At 39.6% G+C, this 18715-nt stretch overlaps 1 protein-coding gene across 2 annotated transcripts in view; it reads right to left on the bottom strand.

Moving 5' to 3' along the window:
• LOC138833116 (BTB/POZ domain-containing protein 7) overlaps positions 1–18715 on the bottom strand; it is a 77903-nt gene that overhangs the window by 46877 nt on the left and 12311 nt on the right. For both annotated transcript variants that reach the window (XM_070031459.1, XM_070031460.1), the window contains 2 exons: positions 16333–16520; positions 13743–14822 (listed from right to left, as the gene is read on the bottom strand). In XM_070031459.1, coding sequence (XP_069887560.1) covers positions 13743–14822; positions 16333–16414 — 1162 coding nt within the window. In that variant the 5' untranslated portion in view covers positions 16415–16520. The remainder of the gene's footprint in view (positions 1–13742; positions 14823–16332; positions 16521–18715) is intronic.

Genomic DNA, 18715 nt, shown 5'->3' with positions numbered 1-18715 from the left:
ACAGCACCCAGGCCCAGAGTTCAGGCCCCACGATTGGACCCCCCCCCCAAAAAAAACACAATATTTTCTACACATATTTATTGAGTTTAACAACAGCAAATTAATCTTCATCCGTTTATGTTCTTTTCAACAATGCTTCACTTTTCCTTCCAAAATGTAGCATGCCACATCCCCCAGCCATTTGAAGTTACCAGATTGTTTCTTGGAAAGTTGCTATCACTTCAAGTAATGCAGTATTTTAACCACCACAGCTAATGGACTTGGGCATTCACCTTGTTACCTCCCATGTGGTCCTATGCAGTTTTTTCAGCCATCTTCTATAACAAACTTCTAGGAAACATTTGTCCTAACGAAACTATCTCCATGTATCTTCAAAACACACAGGCCTTATTGTACCTCCTGGGGCCGGGCCAGCTGGCGCCACAGTCCCGCTAGTGTGGCTGACAAAGCACCACAAGCCACTCTCCCTGGGCTGCCACAAGGGAAAGCAATCCTTAACTTAAATCACCTGCACCTTGGACTCCTTTAGTTTTTGCAGTCCTTGGAAGAGTAAGGTAAAACAGGAATAGCTGAATTTGACTATGACAACTTATAAAACTATACTGGAGCTTTAGGGGAAAGCAACCATTAGGCTATTCCTCCTAGTGTTGCTTAAAGGGCTTATAGTAGAATGAGAGTTTACACCAGATAGCTCACCTTCAGGGAACAGTCTGTGAACCATTTTGTGTAATATCAAAAGTTCCCTGCATCTGAAACAGGATAGGCTGAATATAAGATATGCATTATTGTTTTAAAAGAGTCTGAGGGGCTAGGAAGGTGGCTCAGTGGTAGAGTGCTTGCCTTGCATGCCTGAGGCCCTGGGTTCGATTCCTTAGCACCACATAAGCAAAAAGAAAAAAGCCGGAAGTGGCGCTGTGGCTCAAGTGGTAGAGCGCTAGCCTTGAGCTGAAGAACTGAGGGACAGCGCCCAGGCCCAGAGTTCAGGCCCCATGACTGGACCAAAAAAAAAAAAAAAAAAAATAGTCTGAATTTTAAGACTGGAAACTTGGAACTGTGATTTTAAGTGATATGTAAGAAAGAAATTCTTATCCTTGCGAAGTCCCCCACTGAAGTGGTAACAGTTTTAGAATAGTGAAGGCTCTCATACTGTGAACCAGGCACTGTTGCCTGCATGCCTATGAAGAGGAGGAGATGCATTCAAGTTGGAAAACCTAGATGGTTCTTTCAGGGCCTTTCCAACCTAGTTATCCATTTTGGAATTTTACAAATTAGTCATTTATTTTACTTTTTGGTCAGTTGTGGGGCTTGAACTCAGGGCCTGAGTGCTGTCCCTCTGCTCTTCAGCTCAAGGCTAGCGCTCTACCATTTGAACCACAGCGCCACTTCTGGCTTTTTTCTGCTTATGTGGTGCTGAGGAATCGAACCCAAGGCCTCATGCATGTAAGGCAAGCTCTCTACCACTGAGCTACTTTCCCAGCCCAGTTCATTTATTTTGTTATTCTTGGTGGTAACTAAGCTTTGAACTCAGGGCCTCACAATTGCTCTCCCACTTGCTTAGCAGGCACTTTTTTTTTTGTCATGGGGCTTTAACTCTGGGCTTGAGTGCTGTCCCTCAGCTCTTCAGCTCAAGGCTAGCGCTTTTACCACTTGAGCCACAGTGCCACTTCCGTTTTTTTTGGTGGCTGATTGGAAATACGTGTTTCACGGCCTTTCCTACGTGGGCTGGCTTTGAACCTTGATCCTCGTATCTCAGCCTCCTGAGTAGCTAGGATTACAGACATGAGCCACCGGAGCCCGGCACTCTACTTCTTGAGCCATGCTTCAGTCTTGCTTTTTTGCTGGCTATCTGGAGATGGAGTCTAGCAAACTTATCTGCTTATCAACTTCCTGAGTAGCTAGAATTGCAGGCTTGACACAGTAGAGCCTGGCAATTTTTTAGATTGCATATGTTCTAGTGAACGTTTCAACAACTTGCAGGTGTACCATCCTCAGCATAAATACTGCTTACCTCAAAAGAAAATAGCACAGTGTTGCCACCAAAGTCTACATGAACATTTCAGTGCCAGACATTTTATTGTAGATTTTAACCTTTTTCTCTGGATAAAGAATGCATTTTCAACTTTAGAAGAACTTTCAGTCCAAAATGGTCTAGGCACTAAATTTTTCTTTAGTTATTATGGATATTTTGCTAAATTAAAAATCTGAGAACTAGGGCTGGGAAGGTGGCTCAGTGGTAGAGCGCTTGCCTTGCATGCCTGAGACCCTGGGTTCAATTCCTCAGCAACACATAAGCAAAAAGAAAAAAGCCGGAAGTGGCTCTATGGCTCAAGTGGTATAGTGCTAAGCCTTGAGCTGAAGAGCTGAGGGAAGCCCCCAGGCCCAGAGTTCAGGCCCCATGACCAGAACCCCCCCCCCCCCGCAAAAAAAAAAAATCTGAGAACTAGCCGGGCGTCAATGGCTCATGCCTATAATCTTAGCTACTCAGGAGGCTGAGATCTGAGGATCACAGTTCAAAGCCAGCCCGGGGAGGAAAGACCATGAGACTCTTATCTCCAATAAACCACCAGAAAACCGAAAGTGGCGCTGTAGCTCAAGTGGTAGAGCTCTAGCCTTGAGCTAAAGAGATGAGGGACAGAGCCCAGTCCCAGAGTTCAAGCCCCATGACCCACAAAAATAAATAAATAAATTTAAAAGCTGAGAACTGAAAGCAATAACCAAACTTTTTCCCTCAGTAACTTGGTCATGTTTCAAGAGTCCATGGCTGGAACCACACATAAAACAACACTTACTGTTTCTATTCACTCATCCATTTCTTTCTTTCTATCCTCTCTCCACTGCCCTGCTAGTGACACTCTTTCCTTTGTCTCAGTTAAATGGAGCTGGCAGTTCATTTTGCTTGCTTTCTCTTTGCAAATTAGTCTGAATGTACTTCCTAAAGAATAATGGGACTAAGCTAAAGACTGTTATCAACAGATCAGAATAGTAAATACAGGAGATTGAACCCAAGGCTGGTGCTTAGTCACTTCAGTCCCCCCACCCCTTCCTCCCTCTCATCTTTGTTGTATGACTTTTTAAATCTTATCTATTTCTGGCATTTTGTAGCCATAGCAAGAAGGATTTCTATAATATTATGTACAATTCAGAGCCCATCAAATGTCATCTTCTTTTTATTTTAAATTATGCAGAATTTAATTAGAAGTCTTTTCTCAGAAATAAGCAGTGTTTTCTCTGTGATAATGAAATTCCAAGGATTTGTGGCAGGAAAGGTAATGTGTAAATTTATGCTATCACATTTTGTCTTGACTTGAAAGTTCTATTCCTTACTACATCTTCTCATATCATCATTTATATGTGACTTTTAAAGTAAAGCACGATAGTTAAAATCAAGACCAGAACTTTTAGTGTTCAGTTTCCTACTACATAGATTCAGATATAAATAATAAATAAGTGTCCCAATAAGGGTGATGTTTTGTAAACATGAACTTTTTAGGTTCAACCTGTGTACTTTAAAAAAGAAAAAAGGAATGTTTTTCATTAAAAAAAAAAAAAACCTAAATCAATAGTAGCATATTCTCACTATTGTGCTCATACTGTAAGAACTATTTACTTAGTGAATGCTAAACATTGAGAAGTCAAAGTGACCAAATACCTGGTCTTATTTCTTCCAATCTAGTTATACACTATTAATTTTGTTGTTGGTGGTGGTGGTGGTTGTAGGGCCTGAACTTTGGGCCTGGGCACAATCCCTGAGCTCTTCAGCTCAAGGCTAGCTCTACCACTTGAGCCACAGTGCTACTTCCAGTTTTCTGGTGGTTAATTGGAGGTAAGAGTCTCCCAGACTTTCCTGCCTGAACCACGATCCTCAGATCTCAGCCTCCTGAGTAGCTAGGATTACAGGTGTGAGCCACCAGGAGCCTGGCTAGTTTTTTTTACAAAACCAGTCCTGAGAGCTTGAACTCTGAGCATGGGTGCTATCCCTAGCCTTCTTTTGCTAAGGGATAGTGCTCTACCACTTTGAGCCATAGCTCCCCCTCTGGTTTTTGAATAATTGATTGGAGATAAGTCTCACAGGGACTTTTCTGTCCAGGCTGGCACTGATCCATGATCCTCAGATCTCAGGCTCCTGAGTAGCTAGGATTACAGGCCTGAGTCATGGGTGCCCAGCACTATTAGAAATTTTATTCTCTCTCCCCCCACCCCTTTGTACTGGGTTTTGAATTCAAGCCTTGCATTTGCTTGTTTTGTTTGCCAGGCTGGCATTTTACCACTTTAGCTGTGCCTCTAGCCCTACTTTTTTTAAAAAAACTATAATTTTATTGTTATTACTAAGGTATTGTACAGAGAGTTACCATTTCCTAAATCAGGTAATGAGTACATCTTATTTTTGGACAATGTCATCCTTCCTCAGTTTTCTCCCAGTTTCCCCCTCTTGACCCTGCCCATAAGTTACATAGTTCATTTCCCACACAGTGTATATTGAATACCACAACCGCATCTGCTAATCATTCCTCCTCTTACTGTGCCTTCCTTCTTACACACACACACACACACACACACGCGCGCGCGCGCGCGCGCGCGCGCTAAAACACCATTACCATCACCAACAGAAAATCCCATGTTTCCATTTCCTGAAATTTGTTTTGATAAATAGTATTTTAAATGTTCAGAGGAGTTACATTTTCGGGTTTCTCCCCTAAGTGCTTCCTCCTTTAGTATGTTTTGTGTGTGAATGCCTAGAATTATGTATAAGTTACTATGTCCAGTTGTATTTTAAATCTAGCTTCCACAGCTGAAAGAAAACATGCACCATTTGTCTCTCTGAGGTTGGCTTACCTTCCTTAACATGGTTTGTTCTAGATATCCATCCACCTCCCTGCAAATAACATAATCTTACTCTAATGGATGAGTAAAATTCCATTGTGTATATGTATCACATTTTTTTGAACCATTCATCTGTTGTAGGGTATTTAGGCTGCTTCTGTAACTTGGCTATTGTGAACAGTGCATCAATGAACATAGATGTGCAAGTGTTTTTACAATATCCTGACATGTAACATTCTGGACAGATGCCCAAGAGTGGTATGGCTGGGTCACAAGAAAATTCTATGTTTAGTTTTTTGAGACAACTCCAAGCCACCTTCCAGATTGGTTGTACTAGTTTATATCCCACCAACAGTGTACTCTCTCTGCAGCACTATCTCTGTCAGTGTATGTGTGTTATTGTTAGATTTTTGATGTTGGCCAATGAGATGGAATCTCGAAAACTGTTTTGTTTTGCATTTCCTTGATGGCTAGGGATATTGAGCATTTCCTTATGTGTCTATTTGCCATTCTTTCTTCTTCTTCTGAGAAGTGTCTCTTTAGCTCCTCTGCTCATTTACTGATTGGTTTATGTTTTGGGGAGGCTAATTTTTGGAGCTCCTTGTATATTTTGGATATTAGGCCTCTGTCAGATGTATTGCTGATAAAGATTTCCTCCCAGTTGGCTTTTGGGGGGAGGGGAACGTGGGGCTCTAACTCAGGGCCTGGGTGATATCCCTGAACTTCTTTGTGCTCAACACAAGTACTCTAAAGTGACAGAGCCACAGAGCCGCTTCTGGTTTTGAGTGGTAATTGGAGATGAATCTCACAGATTTTTCTGCCCAGGCTGGCTTCCAACAGATCCTTAGATCTCAGCTTCTTGAGTAGGTAGGATTATAGGCATGAGCTACCAGCATCCGGCTTGTTGGCTGTCTTTTTAGTTTAGTAACTATGTCCTTTGCTGTGCACAATTTTTTTTTTTCTTTTTTGGGGGCTTGAACTCTGGGCCTGAATGCTGTCCCTCAGCTCTTCAGCTCAAGGCTAGTGCTCTACCACTTGAGCTGCTGAACCACTTCCAGTTTTCTGAGTGGTTTATTGGAAATAAGCATCTCTCAGACGTTCCTGCCTGGGCTGGCTTTGAACCATGATCCTCAGATCTCAGCCTGCTGAGAGGCTAGGATTACAGACATGAGCCACCAGTGCCTGGCTGCACAAACTTTTGATTCTGATGTAATCCCATTTGTCAATTCTCTCTCCTATTTGCTGTGTCCCTGGGACTCTTTTTTGTTGTTGGTTGCGGGGCTTGAACTCTGGGCCTGGGTGCTGTCCTTCAGCTCTTCAGCTCAAGGCTAGTGCTCTACCACTTGAGCCACAGCACCACTTCTGGCTTTTTCTGCTTATGTGGTACTGAGGAATCAAACCCAGGGCCTCATGCATGCAAGGCAAGCACTCTACCACTGAGCCACCTTCCCAATCCCATCCCTGGGACTCTTTACAAAAAGTTCCTACCTATAAGTTCTAATGTGTTTCTCCTAATCCATCTTGCAACAGTTTCAAAGTTTCAAGTCTGGTGTTGAGATCTTTGATCCACTTTGAGTTGATATTCGTGCACAGTGACAAATAGGGATCTAGTTTTAATTTTCTACATATGGATGTTGAGTATTCCCAACACCAATTATTGAAGAGGCTATCTTTTTCCACCACTCATTTTTGGCTCCCTTGTCAAGTATCAGATAACTGTTAGCATATGGTTTTATTTCTGGATCTGTAACATTGATCTGCCAGCCAGTTTTTGTGCTAGTAGCAAACAGTTTTTGTTTTAGCTCTGTAGTAGAGCCTGAGGTTTGGGATTGTGATACCTCCAGTATTGTTTTGTTTTGCTTAAAATGTCTAGCCTTGCTTTTTGCTGGTTATTTTGGAGTTGGAATCTATGAAGTTTTCTACCTAGGCTGGCTTTGAACTGTGATCTTCTAGATTTCAGCCTCCTAAATAACGACAACTACAGGCATGAGATACCAGCATCTGGCTATAGGTGCGTGCGTGTGTGCGTGTGTTTGTGTGTGTGTGTGCGCGCGCAGGCATGTAGGTCCTCGTGCTTGAACTCAGGTGGTGTCCCTGAGATTTTTTTTTTTTCTCAAAGCTAGTGTTCTACCCATGAGCATGCTCCACTTTGGCTTTTTAGTAGTTAATTGGACATAAGAGTCTCAAGGATTTTTCTGTCCCAAATGACTTTAAACTGTGGTCCTCTGATCTACAGCATCCTGTGTGTAGCTAGGATTACAAGCATGAGCCACCAGAACCTAGCTCCACTTGTCTTTTGAATATAGGCACTGCTATAAGCCAGGTTTCTTGCCTTCCAGCCACAGAAAACAGCTCGTTAGCTTAAAGAGAAAAGGGATCTATTTGACAGGGCACTGTTGTTCTATAGCATTTCTGGAAGGCTGGAGACTAGGCTCAGCAGATAGCAAGGACTGCTGAGTGAAGGCTCCAGCACGTGAAAGCCCAGTGAGGACACTGAGCTGCCACTTCAGCTCTGCTTTGTGCCTGGTCAGTAAATTGGCTGTAGTGATAACCTTTTCCACACTAGATGTTGCTGCCCCACCCTGCTCCCAGAAAGAATGCTTAACAGTCACTGACTTTCTGTGTCAGTAGTTTCTAATTCAAAAAGTTTAGGTTATATGCTTAAGTCCAAACCACAGAGGAGGCTAAGGAAGCAAGCTCTAGTCTTTTAGGCTTTACTTCTATGAACTGGGCTCCACCTTCTACTAAGAGCTACAAAGGCTAGATGGGTACCAATGACTCATGTCTGTAACCCTAGCTTCTCAGGAGCCCAAGATCTGAGAATTAAGATTTATAGCCAGTCTAGGCAGACAAATATAAGAAATCCTTATCTTCAATGACCTAGCAAAAAAGCAGAAATGGAGTGTGACCCTGTGAAAAAGCCAAATGAAAGAGTGCAAGGCTGAGTTCAGACTCCAGTTGCCCCTTCCAACCAGAAAAAGAAAGAATTCTAAAATAAAAATTAAAAGATAAGACTTCAGAGCCCATTACACTCAGAGACTAGAGAAGACAATAGTCCTAAAGAACTGAGGACGATATCTCATCTAGGCAGATTATTAACAATTAATTTTGTTTTACAAAGCACTTTTACTTTGTTTCATGTGGTCATGAAACAAACTACCCCTACTCTTTTGAGTACTTAGTCTGAAGTCTGTGTTCTGTTCAGCCATTCTTTCCTGAATAAGGTAGCATTTCTTTTTGTGTGTGTTTTTGTTTTTTTGAGAAAGTAAGGATTATCAGTACAAGTGATGTAACAAAGACACAAATTAATTTTTCTGACAATTTTAGACTCCAGGGTTTCTCTGTGAGAAGGTAAACTCTTACGTAAACAAAATACCACCCAAAACAAAAACAGTGAGAATCTGAACCATGTTGAACATGATGAACACACCAGGAAAAATAAAGGATGTGTTTCCAGAAAATATGGGGTTCATTTTGGTGGAAAATGCTCTTAGAAAAATTAATAAGGCAGCATTTCTTTTTTCCCTGAGTACTCAATCCCTTCTGGTCTGAAGGTTAGAATTCCTTTTCCATGGTAGCCCCTGTATAGGCTCTCAAGTTATAACCATCTCCTATCTGCAAAAACCTTCAATATCACATTATCCACCATTGTTTTCTTCTAAGTATCTGTGCCCTCCTCTGGTTGTCTGACTACATTTCCTCCTTTTTTTTATGATGCCCTTGTAGCTATTATGCAGAAAAGATTTTCACTTGGAAAAACAAACAGTTTCAAGGTCCCAGACTCCCTTGATAAAATGTGTTCCCTTTTCAAGCTGAGTTTTAACTTTTTAAATAATGTTTTTCAAAATTATTGGGCTGGAATGTGGCTTAGTGGCAGAGGGCTTGCCTAGCATGCATGAAGCCCTGGGTTGGATTCTTCCACATAAACAGGAAAATCCAGAAGTGGCGCTGTGGCTCAAGTGGTAGAGGCTCAGGGACAGTGCCCAGGCCAAGTTCAAGCTCCAGGACCGGCAAAAATATAAATAAATAAATAAAAATCATAAAATACACATGAAATTTATTACCTTAACTCAATAAATTTAGTGCCATTACCAGGGCTTAAACTCAGAGTCTGGATGCTGTCCCCTTAGCCTTTTCACTCAAGGTTGGCACTCTACAACTTAAGCCACAGCTCTACTTTTAGCTTTTTAGTAGTTAACTGGAGATGAGTCTCTCCGACTTTTCTGTCTAGACTGCTTAGAACTGCTATCCTCAGATCTCAGCCTCATAAGTAGCTAAGATTACAGGTGTGAGCCACTGGTGCTTGGAAATCTTAATTATTTGATATTACAGAACTGATGTACAGAGCGATTACAATGTATTGAGTACATTTCCTTTCATAGAGTGTCTTTCGTTCCCTCATTCTCTTCCAGCCCCTCCCTCCTGTCTCCATCCTTGAGTTGTATAGTTCACATTCATCAGTATCCAGTGAGCTCTACTGCTGTACTTTTTCACCTTTTTCTCAAGTTCTGTACCATCCCCCAACCCTTCTGATGATATATACTTGAATACACCATACATAAGGTGAACAAAAATCTAAAAACTAAAAAAAAAAAAAAAAAAAAAAAAAAAGGTTTTTGTTTCCACATCTTAGAATTCATTTCAGTATGTATATTACTTTATATAAATATGAAGAGGCACTTAGGCACCTTTGTGTTTCTCCTAAGAGTTTCTTCTTTTGGTCTCATTGCATGTGAGTGTCTAGACTTCTGTATAATGTATCACATTCCAGTACATTTTAGATCTAACTTGTATATATCAGAGAGAATATGAAATCTTAACACACCATCTAACTCCATGACTGTTCACTTTTGCAAAACAAACTGTATCCATTACACAATGACTCCCCCATTCCTTGACTATGTCCTTTTCAACCACCATTCTATACTTTCTGTCTCTGTTTCTAACTACTCTATCTCATATAAGTACAATAACAAAGTACTTGTCTTTCTGTGGTTTACCACTTAGAAAGTCTTCAAGCCTTTCTTTGATCCACTGGTTGTTTAAGAGTATGTTAGCTGGGCGCCTGTGGCTCGCACCTGTAATCCTAGCTACTTAGTTGGCTGAGACCTGGTTCAAAGCCAGCCTGGGCAGGAAAGTCTATGAGACTCATCTCCAATTAACTACCAGAAAACCTGAAGTGGCGCTGTGGCTCAAGTGGTAGAGCACTTGCCTTGAGCTGAAGAGCTCAGGGACAGCACCAAGGCCTAGAGTTCAAGACCTACGACCAAAACAAGACTAAAGAGTATGTTAATATCTACAAGTTTATAGATTTTTCAGTTTTACCTGGTATTGATTACCTTACCTTCAACCTGGAATGTTTGGAGAAATACATTTTCATATCTACTTTTAAAGGTTCTACTGAAACTTAATTTGTGGCCGAACATTTGATCTACCCTGCAAAATGTCCCTTGTATACTTGAAAAGAATGTGTATAATACTGTTGTTTGATGGTGATTATAAGCTAATTTTTTACATACAATAATAGATGAGCACATTGTGGGCTTAATTAGTTGCAAAACTGTTGGGTGTGATAAGAGGTATGATACAAGGTATGCACTAGTTTAAAATCAATTGCCTAGCAAAAACTATAAATATACTTATAACAGGGTTTAATTATAATCATTTTTAGAAAATGTCATGTGGGATCAGGGGTATAGCTCAGTGGTAGTGTACTTAAAAAGGGCTATGGTAGTAAAAGATGTATGCTGTCCTGATTTAGCGGCTGGTATTTCTGAATGCTTACTATGTATTAGGTACTTCAGATAATTTAACATAATCATTTCCTTTAATCCTCATAATCCTACTTAACAGAATATCATTTTAATTTACTAATGAGAAAAATGGGCTTATAGGAGTTTTGTGACCTTCCTTCCTTCCTTCCTTTCTTCCTTCTTTCTTTCTTTCCTTCCCTCCCTCCCTCCCTCCCTCTCTCTCTCTCTCTCTCTCTCTTTTTCTTTCTTGTTCTGGGGCTTGAACTCTGGGCCTGGGCACTGTCCCTGAGCTCTTCAACTCAAGGCTAGCACTCTAGCACTTGAGCCACAGTGCCATTTGCGGCTTTTTCTGTTTATGTGGTACTGAGGAATCAAACCAAGGGCTTCATGCATATTAAGCAAGCACTCTACCACTCAGCCACATTCCCAGCCCCTTATGTGACTTTCTTATGGTTAACAAGTTAAACCATGGTAGAGAAGAATTCAAAACCACAGTCTGGTTCCATAACATGAGCTCTTAAGGTCTAGGGCATAAAACCTCTCTGCACGGGGCTGGGAAGGTGGCTCAGTGGTAGAGTGCTTGCCTTGCATACCTGAGGCCCTGGGTTCGATTCCTCAACACCACATAAGCAAAAAAGAAAAAAGCCGGAAGTGGCACTGTAGCTCAAGTGGTAGAGCGCTAGCTTTGAGCTGAAGAGCTGAGGGACAGCACCCAGGCCCAGAGTTCAGGCCCCACGTCTGGACCCCCCAAAAAATAAAAATATAAATAAATAAATAAATAAATAAATAATAAAACCTCTCTGCAAATAAATGACCAAAATATTTTCCTTACTATGGAGAAATGACCTAAAGGTTATATAAAATTTATGCTGTGCTGTAAGACTATTATAATAGGTATGGGGGAGAGAAATGCCCTACAAAGAACACAAGAAACAATAACAACAAAAAATGGCCCAATCTGTATTTTGCATAATGAAAGGAAAAAGAACACTCATACTTGTTTAAGTAACCAGATTAAGATAATGAAAGAAGTGTTTTATATCTTTAATATACTGCAGAATATGTTAAGTTCTTGCTAGATGAAAAAATAACTCACCTAAGAAGATAAAAGAACTCAAGTGTTACCTAAGATCAAAGAGGTGGTTCACAATTTTACTTTCATTCAAAACTAAAAAAATAAGCTGGGGGCTGGTGGCTCATGTCTGTAATCCTAGCTACTCAGGAGGCTGAGATATGAGGATTGTGGTTCAAAGCCAGCCCGGGCAGGAAAGTCTGTAAGACTCTTATCTCCACTAGAAAACCAGAAGTGGCACTGTGGCTCAAGTGGTAGAGTGCTAGCCTTAAGCTGAAGAGCTGAGGGATAGCACCCAGACCCAGAGTTCAAGCCCCACAACTGAAAAAAAAAAAAAAAAAACCCAAAACAAAAAAACACCTAAAAACAATTATATTAATATATGTGTTCTCATTTTTTAAAATAGTGAAGTATATATGATACACTGGATTTTTATGTGAAAAAAATTTAAACCAATTTGAAAAAAACAGATTGTTCTATCTTTTTGGTAATTGCAAAATTTAAATTTTTCTGAGGAAGTGTTTTCTAATAAATTTAATATTACAGAATAAAGGAATGATAAATCTGGTCTCTATATTATTAATATAGTAATGCTTTTTCCGGGGAGATGACTTGATCTTAGGGCCTAGGCACTAACATTGAGCTTTTTAGCTCAAGGCTAATGCTCTGTCACTTTAGCCACAGCTCTATGTCTAGATTTTGGTGGTTAACTGAAGATAAGAATCTAATGGACTTTCCTGATGGCTTTGAACCTTGATCCTCAATCTCAATCTCCTATAGAGGATTATAGGCACAAGCCACAGGAGCTAGCAGTGATTCTTATTTTAATCTAATAAAATAGTTTTATAACATTTTGATTGTGGTGATATCTATTCCTAAAAAGAGGATGAAATAAGATTTTTACAGATTATGTAAAAGAAATCTCAACTTTTACATTCACATTTGTCAATCTTTCTGTATAATCTTGTTATATACTGTTATTGTTACTTAACTTGGGTTTTTATTTTAGCTTTTAATTTTTCAGTCTTATTAAATGCTTGATTCAACCATATATATGATTGAAGACACACACACACATACACATACACACACACACACACACACACACACACACACACACACACACACACACACACACACACACACACACACACACACACACACACACACACACACACACACACACACACATCTTTCCAGTTCTGAAATGTTCAGATTTAACATTTACCGACAGATACATACTTTCTAATCTCAACTTTTATGTATTCATTGACCTGTAACACAAAAAAACGTAGTGTCCCAATTTAAGATTTCTAAACTAACTTAAAGAAGCCTGTAAGTCTATCATTAATATTTTTTTGGGGGGGGAGGGTACTGTAAAGGAGAACTTTGACTTGAACTCAGGGCCTGGGCTCTACCCTTATGCTTTTTTAAGCTCAAGGCTAGTATTCTACCACTTGAACCACAGTTCTACTTCTGGCTTTTTTTGGTGGTTAATTAGGGATAAAGATTCTCATGGACTTTCCTGCCTGGGCTGGTTTCAAGGTCCAAGTCTCAGATCTCTGCCTTCTAAGAAACTAGGATTATAGACATGAGCCACAGATACCAGGATTCACTATTGTTTTTTAAATGTAGTGTATGATGTACAGCTAAGCTAAAAAATAAGATACAGAATACTTAGAAATGTAAATTAGAGAGTTTGTCCAATTCTCTAATCTAATATAAATCAATTTATATTCAAATGCAGCTATCTTCATTTTTATAATGAATTCATTCTAACAGCAAACATTTAAGAATCAACAAGGTGTTGAGTATAAATATGAGAGTCTAACCTCAAAATCAGGGAAACCAATCATTTAAGTTTGGGTACAGACAGAATATAAATGGGTAATTCAATATAAAATTAAGCTTAATTTTAATATGAAATGGAAGGCCCCATTATCCCTGACCCTTATGCTGTCTCAGACTTTATAATTATAGGCTCAAAAAAACTGACCCTGCTCATCATAGGCACTGAAATGAGAACCAACTGGTTATGTTTTCAATTTGGGAGACAAGCATGTAATTATAGAAATAAAAAAGTTAGAATTTCATACCTTGCGCAAGCATGTTAAATTCCAAGAACAGTGCTATGTGGTAAAGTTCCATGGCTTCTTCTGCCCTGGTCATGTTTGGCTTCCCTGCGACGAGAGCCTGAACTTCACTGAGACTCCCTACAGAGGGACTACAGTGCAAAACGGAAAGGTCCACCACATCTGTATACATACAGTGTAATATTACTTTCGCATATTTTTTTGGTATAATGGATTCATCTAATATAATTCTTGTAGGAGTCCTCAAAGTTCGGTCTGTAATTTCTTCACCAGTCCGTATCCTCCTTTGTAATAAATTTCGAAAAAACGGGGATCGTGCAGAAATAACAGCCTTGTGGGCTTTGAGCTCTTCATCTAAACAGTTCTGATTTCCACCAAAAGCTTCAACCAGTTCAGAGTCTGAAGAAAAACTAAGGACAACATCATAATAACACATGTAATCAAAGAGCCCACGCATATCTACATCAAGGGAATTTGGTGTTCCAAATTCTTCACTAAGCTGAACAAGGATATCGACATTTTGAAACCTCGAGTCTTCCATTCCAAATTCTCCAGTATAAAGGTAGTGTAGCAAAGCAGAAAACATAGGCATATCAATACCTGCTGTATTGATGTCCATTATTATCTCTGCCCCATACTCAGGTGAGGAAGAAAGCAGTGTTTTAAAAAATGGACACCTTGCTGCCAAAATGGCACGATGAACAGGAAAACAAGTTTCTTGAAATATTAAGTCTACATCAGTACAATACTTGTATTCATAAAGATCAGCCATATCTTTCTGCAATGTCCGTGCTTCTGGTCTAGCCAAACTGGCTTGTAAAGAAAGCTCTTTTAAGGCTGAAGTTCCCTCATATTCTTCCACTAATGCATTGACATCTCTAACATCCCACCCTGAGAGGAGTTCTCGCATCTGCTTGGCATGATCTGCAGACCTGTTAGATTTTCGACGTTTAATAAACTTCTTTTTGAGGGTGGCAAGGCCAGAGGTTCTCTTTTTTTTGTCTTGTGGCTTCTCATGGCCATGGTCAAGGCTATATAATTTTGATTCACAGCCATAGCCTTGCTGGGAATAAGATGATGTTCCTAAAAGGAAAATTAAACAAATAATTTGTTTTTCTTTTTTAACATGTTTCCCACATTAACATTTTTTATGTCAAAATTTTTTTGCAAATACATTCTTGGACTACTCAAAACTGCCTTTCTTTTTTTTGCTGGTCTTGAGGCTTGAATTCTGGGCGTGGGTATGTCCCTGAGTTCCTTTTGCTCAAGGCTAGCACTACCACTTGAGCCACAGTACCACGTCCAGCTTTTTCTGTGATTTAATTGGAGATAAGAATCTCACAGACTCTCCTGCCCAGGCTAGCATGATCCTTGTTTCTCAGCCTACTGAGTTTAGGATTATAGACATTGAGCCACTAACACTCAGCTTCATTTAAATTTTTTTTTTTTGGTCCATCATGGGGATTGAACTCTGGGCCTAGACACTGTCCCTCAGCAATTTAGCTCAAGGTTATCGCTCTACCACTTGAGCAACAGTGCCATTTCCAGTTTTCTGAGTGGTTTATTGGAGAGAAGAGTCTCATTGACTTTTCCTTCCCCGGGCTGGCTTTGAACCAAGATCCTCAAATCTCAGCCTCCTGAATAGCTCGGATTACATGCATGAGCCACCAGCACCCGGCTCATTTTCATTTTTATAAAAGGAAGTAACTTCTGTAATCCAGACTGAGGCAGGAACTGAGAACTTAAGGTCAGAGTATGCTATATAGCGAGACACTACCTAAAAAATCCATAATTAAACAAATAGGAAATAGAAAAAATAAAAATGAAAAGAAGAAAAGAAAAAGAGACAAAAAGAACAAATCAGTCTGAATTTTTTTAAGACCCTTTAGTTCTCTGAATAAATAACACATCTTTCTAGAAAGAAACAATTTATAGACACACACACACACACACACACACACACACACACACACACACACACACACACACACACACACACACACACACACACACACACACACACACACACACACACACACACACACACACACACGTAATTGTGAAATGTTTTTCTCCCTAATTATACCAAGACTATAGTTATAGTAGCAAAATTAAAAGACCAGTACATATGACTGGAGATTCCAAGCTTTTTTTTTTTTTTTTTGGTCCGGTCGTGGGGCCTGAACTCTAGGCCTGGGCACTGTCCCTCAGCTCTTCAGTTCAAGGCTAGCGCTCTGCCACAGCACCACTTCCGGCTTTTTTCTTTTTGCTTATGTGGTGCTGAGGAATCGAACCCAGGGCCTCATGCATGCAAGGCAAGCACTCTACCACTGAGCCACCTTCCCATCCCTGGAGATTCCTAGCTTATTGTCAGTTATGGTTACTACAAAATTAAAGATCCTTGTGCTATAAAGTATTTAGTCTGATAAAACCCATAAAAGCCATATTTCTTATTCGTGAGGGGAGGAATCCAGATGCCACAGAATTATTTGTAACATTTCCACAGATCAATTTGCTTATCCACCAAGATCACTAAGAACACAATTCCATTTATAGTTATGATGGAAAATACATCAGAAAAACTGAAAGTTACCTATGAAAGTCTGTTGGGCCTGTGGATTTCCCCCTACCCTTGGGGAACATGAATGAGGATAGTTAGATGCATTAGCACCCATTTTCTTCAGTCACTCAGGCATTCCATCTGCTGGTTCTTCAGAGTATAATCCCAGAGGCCTTTATGAACCTTCAACCCTGGATCCAGCTGCATCTTTTCATCCATTTCTTGATATAAAACAAAGATAATTGTGTTTATTTTTCCAAATGTATCTCAAAAATCACAAAAACATGTTACTAAAGAACTGCTTCTGTTGGTAAATAATGGTATAGTCAATCTACATGTACATTTCCAGAAAATATTTTTAAATGTTTAAGTTTGATATATGAATCTTCCTGTAACTCTGAGCCATAAAATAATATACTTTTCAGGTTATAAAAAAAAGCATCATACTAATTTCAAAACACAGAAAGAGCATCTGGACTAAAATGAAAGGCTACAATTAAAATAAAAAAGAATTGCGACAACTGTCCATAATTGTAAGCCAATCTTCTAAGCAACTTAATAACATTTAAAAAGTTGAGGGCCAGTAATGTGGCTTAGTGGTGAGTGCTTGCCCTGCATGCATTAAGAAGCCCAGGGTTCAATTCCTCCTTTCCACACAAACAGAAAAAGCTGGCTCAAGTGGTAGAGTGCTATAGCCTTGAGCAAACTGGCAAAAAAGAAAAAGTTGATACTAGTTAAAAAAATGCAGACAAGTAATTGGCTTGTTGTTTTTCTGCTTTAAGATAAAACTGCTTCATCTGGTCTTTAATCTATAAAACTGGGCAGTCTGTGAAAAAGGGGACAAGGAAAAGTGAACACTCAAAGGAAAATATCTTTAAGTTATTATTCTATAGTCATTTTTCAGGAGTTAGAAATACAGTGAGATATGTGAGGGGAAAAAACAACTACCTTCCTCAAAAACTCCTGAAATAAAAATACTGCTATTATCTGATAATATAACAGGTCAGTAGCATTAATAGATTAAATTTTGAACCAGGTGATTTAACTCTCCTCTCAGAGATGCTGGCAGGATATATACACTTAGACAAAACTATAAGAGAGAACAAGACTAAAGAATACATTTACACCTTAAACCATTTGGATATCTAAAATTTATCTAACTAAAAAGGGCTTAAGAGAAATTTAAACTCTATTATTAGAATTGTTAGGTAAACCAGCAACCAACTAATTTGGCCTAAAATGAAAGATGGAAATGTTTTAACAACTAAGATTTAAAGAAAACACATACACACACTATCACAGAAAACCTGCTAAAATACAGAACTGTGTCAAGAGTGTTAGAATTTATTTTCACCTCCATTACTGATACAGCATAACCTTAGTAATTCACATTTAGGAAAACCCCTATTTTCTATTCAAATCTTTTTGTGTTTTACTCAGATTTTTTTTTTTTTGGGGGGGGGGTCAGTCATGGGGCTTGAACTCTGGCCTTGGGCCCTGTCCCTGCGATCTTCCGCTCTACTTCTTGAGCCACAGCACCACTTTGGAGATAAGAGTCTCAAGGAATTTCCTGCCCAGGCTGGCTTTGAGCTGTGATCCTCAGATCTCAGCCTCCTAAGTAGCTAGGATTACAGGCGTGAGCCACCAGCCCAGGGCTTACTCAGATCTTTTATTATGTGTATCTCAACATATACAACATTGCATATATGTGTAAATACACATATATACATATAATACTTTCTAGTAATTAGATATACTTTTATTTATTTTTATTTATTTATTTTGGGTCCGGTCGTGGGGCCTGAACTCTGGGCCTGGGCGCTGTCCCTCAGCTCTTCAGCTTAAGGCTAGGGCTCTACCACTTGAGCCACAGTGCCACTTTCGGCTTTTTTTCTTTTTACTTATGTGGTGCTGAGGAATTGAACCCAGGGCCTCATGCATGCAAGGCAAGCGCTCTACCACTAAGCCACCTTCCCAGCCCCCTAGATATACTTTTAAAGAGCAGTAGCTCCAATCAAATAATATATAAACAAATTTCTAGTAAAATTTATCTGTGAGAACACAGCACCTTTAAACTTTGCTTAACACATACTACTGGAAGTCTGAGACGTGGCCAGATATGACAGTACATTCTGTAAGACGCTAAAGGGTTTAAATACCATTTTGTAAACTGAATTGCCAAAACCAAGTTACTTCTTCCAACACAGTCCATTTTAACACAGATAAGTAATCAATCAAATACTTTCTAACATTTGATACTCAGTATTATTCACAGTTCTGTTTTGTTTTGGGGGCTTGAACTCTGGACCTGGGCCCTATCCCTCAGCTCTGCAGCTCAAGGCTAGTGCTCTACACTTGAGCCACAGTGCCACTTCTGTTTTTCTGGTGGTTAACTGGAAATAAGAGTCTCATGGAC

The sequence above is a fragment of the Dipodomys merriami genome, unplaced genomic scaffold, assembly GCF_024711535.1.
Source record: "Dipodomys merriami isolate MVZ:Mamm:240054 unplaced genomic scaffold, mDipMer1.0.p SCAF_200, whole genome shotgun sequence".
Lineage (NCBI taxonomy): Eukaryota > Metazoa > Chordata > Mammalia > Rodentia > Heteromyidae > Dipodomys > Dipodomys merriami.
The sequence above is the reverse complement of the archived record's forward strand: the minus strand, read 5'-3'. Positions and strand labels throughout refer to the sequence as shown.